General features: G+C 47.4%; 1 protein-coding gene across 2 annotated transcripts in view; it reads left to right on the forward strand.

Annotated features, from left to right (window-relative positions):
• Positions 1 to 5,000, forward strand: part of itgb6 (integrin, beta 6) — a 17,498-nt gene that overhangs the window by 3,083 nt on the left and 9,415 nt on the right. For both annotated transcript variants that reach the window (XM_030376672.1, XM_030376671.1), the window contains 7 exons: positions 398 to 477; positions 842 to 1,043; positions 1,834 to 2,080; positions 2,481 to 2,646; positions 2,791 to 2,952; positions 3,349 to 3,444; positions 4,187 to 4,276. In XM_030376672.1, the coding sequence (XP_030232532.1) occupies positions 398 to 477; positions 842 to 1,043; positions 1,834 to 2,080; positions 2,481 to 2,646; positions 2,791 to 2,952; positions 3,349 to 3,444; positions 4,187 to 4,276 (1,043 nt within the window). The remainder of the gene's footprint in view (positions 1 to 397; positions 478 to 841; positions 1,044 to 1,833; positions 2,081 to 2,480; positions 2,647 to 2,790; positions 2,953 to 3,348; positions 3,445 to 4,186; positions 4,277 to 5,000) is intronic.

Consider the following 5,000-nt stretch of genomic DNA (forward strand, 5'->3'; position numbering starts at 1 on the left):
TTTTGGGTTTAGATCGTACGTAGACTAAACAAACAGCCGTAGACATCCTTATGTCTCGATGAGAGCGAAACTCTGAACAACTTCCCCAAGTAAATTACGGCTGTCTGACTGGTGTGTGTGTGTGTGTGTGTGTGTGTGTGTGTGTGTGTGTGTGTGTGTGTGTGTGTGTGTGTGTGTGTGTGTGTGTGTGTGTGTGTGTGTGTGTGTGTGTGTGTGTATGCGTCCGTGTGTGTGTTTGTGTGTGTGTGTGTGTGTGTGTGTGTGTGTGTGTGTGTGTGTGTGTGTGTGTGTGTGTGTGTGTGTGTGTGTGTGTGTGTGTGTGTGTGTGTGTGTTCATGTGTGTATTTGTGTGTGTGTGTGTGTGTGTGTGTGTGTGTGTGTGTGTGTGTGTGTGCAGGGTCGTGTTCGTCCGGGAGTGCTAGTACTTGCGACGAGTGTCTGTCGCAGAGTCCCCGCTGCGCGTGGTGCACCCAGGAGGTAGGCTCGTGTTTTGCCCGGCAACATTTATCATGGTTGGAAACAATTTCATGATTGGTACAATGATGAGGACAATAGCAGTCCTTGAGCGACAAGGTGAGATTGTTCTGGAACAACTTTGTTATATTTTATACACTTTTTCCCTTTTTTCTTTAAAAATATTAGAATAAATGTGTGAATGTTGTCAAGGTTGTCGTGAAAGACACACAGTAGGCCCCAGCAAGACATATTCAACTCTCATATTATTACTTTTTTTAGACATGCACAGTTCCAACACACTTCAGACATGGATGCCATTTAATGTTGGCTCAGTGAGCCACATGTAGTAGCTTGTAATAAGCTAACCCCGTCAGCATTCCCTCAGAACTTCACCAACTGGTTGTCCGTCTGGGAGCGATGTGACACGCCAGAGACCCTGCTGGAAAAGGGATGTCTTCAGGAGCGGCTGGAGTTCCACGTCTCCCACGCTGAGGTACTTGTGGACGGCCCCCTGGGGCGGAGAAGTGGGCCCTCCACCAACAGCACCCAGGTCTCTCCACAGAGGATGGCTCTCAAGCTACGGCCCGGTAGGACTTCTCCCTGGATCTCCGGCGATGTTTTACATGGAGAGCCGCACGGGATTGCTCCTGACGAGCTGGCGGTTCTCACTGTGATGTGTGTATGGATGTGTGTATGAATGGAGGAGTGTGAGCGAAAAAGTAAACCACTTAGATCCGAAGAGACCAAGTTCACAGTTGGGGTGTAGGGAGTGTGTGAGTGTGAGTGTGTGTGTGTGTGTGTGTGTGTGTGTGTGTGTGTGTGTGTGTGTGTGTGTGTGTGTGTGTGTGTGTGTGTGTGTGTGTGTGTGTGTGTGTGTGTGTGTGTGTGTGTGTGTGTGTGTGTGTGTGTGTGTGTGTGTGTACATGTCTCTCAGGTGCATGTGTGAGCGTTTGTGTGTGTGTGTGTTTGTGAGTGAGTGAGGTTGTCTTTGTGTGTGTGTGTGTGTGTGTGTGTGTGTGTGTGTGTGTGTGTGTGTGTGTGTGTGTGTGTGTGTGTGTGTGTGTGTGTGTGTGTGTGTGTGTGTGTGTGTGTGTGTGTGTGTGTGAATAGCTACTAAAAGTGCTATTTAAAAATAAATAAATGCTTTGAGATTGTTTACACAATGTGTTAACGTCTTTCATTAATAACGTTATAATTGGTGAGTTTATCAGTTCCAGATGGTAAAGTTAGGTTGATGAATCAGGTTATAGATCATCACATGCTGGTCTGAAGTTCTGAGTTGTTATGCGTAGGAATGATGTGGGAGACGTTCAGTAACGCACGGTAGGGCCACAAGAGTCTCACCCTTCATCTCACCCCTCCTCATCACCTGCCCAGGTATTCCGATGACCTTCCAGGTCAGAGTTCAGCAGACGGAGGACTACCCCGTGGACATCTACTACCTGATGGACCTCTCGGCGTCCATGACGGACGACCTGGAGATGATCAAGGACCTGGGCTCCACGCTGACCCGCGAGATGAGCAACCTCACCAGCAAGTTCAGCCTGGGGTTCGGCTCCTTCGTGGAGAAACCTGTGCTGCCCTTCATCAAGATCACCGAGGAGGAGCTGGCCAACCCCTGCAGGTGTTGCCACACACACACACACACACACACACACACGCACACACACACATCTGCTCTTACACACACTGGCAAGAATGAAAGGAGAAGCAGTGGGCGCTCTTGTTCTGCATCCTGTACATACTAAGCTCACAGACTTTACCGCTGGAAATAACCGTAGGTTCTGGTGGTTGCAGATCATGTTATAGATGAGATACAACCTTTATTTCATGGTCAACTCAAAGGTCATATGTGCTTCCCCTGTGATACTTCCTCCAAAGGTAGAACCTTATTAGAAGTAGATTTAGACGGATATTCATTTAGACACAGCTGCCCTACCATCATTTTAGATCATTAAAAATTTTAGTTTCACAGCTCCAATGTTCGTTCTTTCTGTGTGTGTGTTCCCCTCCGTCTCTCCCAGGAGCGTAGAGGTAGTTTGTCAACCCACTTTTGGGTACAAACATGTCCTGTCCCTGACGACAGACACAAGCATGTTCAACCAGATCATCTCCAAGCAGCACATCTCGGCCAACATCGACGTGCCGGAGGGCGGCTTCGACGCCATCATGCAGGCAGCCGTTTGCGGAGTACGACCTGTTTTACAAGCCTTTCAGGTGGAGTCCTACCAAAATGGACGCCCGATTTGTCTGATACCACAGTACCAGAGCGGGAAACACGTCCTTCATTCATTCTTGTTGTTAAACTGGCTAAACCACCATCTCCCTTGACAGGACAAGATTGGATGGAGGAACGACTCAATGCGCTTGTTAGTGTTCGCGAGCGACGCAGACTCCCACTTTGGGATGGACAGCAAGCTGGCGGGCATCGTGATCCCCAACGACGGACAGTGTCACCTGGACGAGAACAATGACTACTCCATGTCGGCCATATTGGTGAGGGCAGGACCTGTGTTTATCGTGTTCCTTCGGGTCCTTGGAACTCCTGGGAACTCGTCGTGGATTTACCGTTGCAAAAATTCTTCAGTGTCAGAGATCTTTTATTGAAACATACAGGAATGTACCTTCGTTACGATGCCAAATAGTACTGAAAGGAAAATATCTGCAAGGTTAATCAGCCAATCACATTTCAGGCGAATTGTATTGTTGTAAAAAAGACAATAGGGGTTAACTTGTATGGTTACCTGCTCTGTTTTGCGGATGGTGGATGACAACCACACACAGAATTTGTGTTCCCTTTTCACACGAACAGGCTGATCCTTGTTCTGATCCTCAACACCTGTTCGGTTTCTGCTGTCATGATGAAATGTCTTCTTGTTCTGCGCTCTTCAGGAATACCCCACCCTGGGTCAGCTGATTGATAAGCTGGTGGAGAACAACATCCTGCTGATATTCGCTGTGACAGAGAATCAGAAACACAACTACGAGGTGTGTAATTGACCGTCCCTTCTGATTGGTTCGGCAATCAGAAGACTAGTCCTACTCCGTATAGGTGCGGCATCTCATTTGTTGGAGATCTCACGGCTTTTGCGTCTCATTTCTTTGATGTTGGTTTGGGGGAAGGCTCAGCCAATGGGGGTGAGTCATGCAGGACTGAAATAAAGAAGAAGTACAGTCGCCTTCGGGGGTTCATTATCAGTAAGCTGAACACATTTTTGATTCATTGAGCACGCTCCACGGACCTGTTGAAACACGCCTCTGTCCCTGGTCCATGCCTTTCTCCTCCCAAAGGCTTGTTGACGGGCTCCACGGCTGTAACAGTGGACCTACTTTCGACTGTGTGTCCGTTAATGTGTGTTTGCGTGTTTTCGTGTGTGTATGTGTTTGTACACATGTGTGTCTGTGATATTGTGTCAGTGTTTGTGTGCGTGTGTGTGTGTGTGTGTGTGTTTGTGTGAATGTGTGTCAATGTTTGTGTGTTTTCCGTGTGTGTGTGTGTTTGTGTAATGAGGGTTGTGCGATTGTGTGCGTGTTTGTGTACTGAGAGATGTGCGATTGTGAGTATCTGTGTGCATGTATGTGCTTTTGTCTGTGTGTACAGTTTGTGTGCATGCACGTGTTTGTGAGATTATCTACGCGTTCATTTGTCCGATGAGGGGATGTGTGTGTATATGTGTGTGTGTGTGTGTGTGTGTGGTGCGTATTTATGTGTGTTGCTGTTGTTTTTCAGAACTATGCTAATCTGATACCGGGTGCCACGGTGGGGGTCCTGGCATCCGACTCCCGGAACATCCTGGAGCTCATCATCACGGCGTACAAAGTAAACACGACTTTATTAACAACACAAAGCGAGCCTCCTCGTGGATCCCGAACAGCAATAAACACAGTGCACGGTCAGACTTTGGTCGTCCGCATTGTTTGGAACCCTAGTCAGTTCATCATTAGCCAAGCAAGTTAGTTTTTACGCAAGGAAGGAGTCTCTGAGGGGCTGGTGTTGTTTCACTGCCACACAGGAACAAGAAACACAGACAAGATCCCATCAGCCTTTAGATTAAACAGTATGAGCTCTATAAAACGCAATATCACTGCACATGAGTCACATGCAGTGTTGTATTGAAAGTTTCAATGGAAAATAAATTCCTTCCACGTGAGTTAAAGTAGTTTGAACAGGCGAGTGCCTTGGATTCGCGTTAGCGTCTTGGATGAGGTTAAAGGTTTTGCAGTTGTAAAAGAAGTGTGCGTTTGTGAAGAGCGTTTAGGCAGTTTTGGGAGAAATGCTTTGAGGTTTTGTTCATTGCAGAATAATTTTGACCTTGAAGGTTTGCAGTTTGTCATATTGTAGCATCACCAATATATTGTCAGCGATGAGGCGTCCCACCAAATCTTCTATCCTAACGCTACCATGAAAGCCCTCCTCTTTGCTCTCCTACTGGTTTGTTGCTTTGTTCTCGTCTGTGTGTTATTCTGACATACTCTCCCGCTTTCCCTATTTCATACACTTCCCCTGGTTTTCCCTGGCCCTCCCTTTACCTCGTGATGGTAAC

The sequence above is a fragment of the Gadus morhua genome, chromosome 14 (genome assembly GCF_902167405.1).
Source record: "Gadus morhua chromosome 14, gadMor3.0, whole genome shotgun sequence".
Lineage (NCBI taxonomy): Eukaryota > Metazoa > Chordata > Actinopteri > Gadiformes > Gadidae > Gadus > Gadus morhua.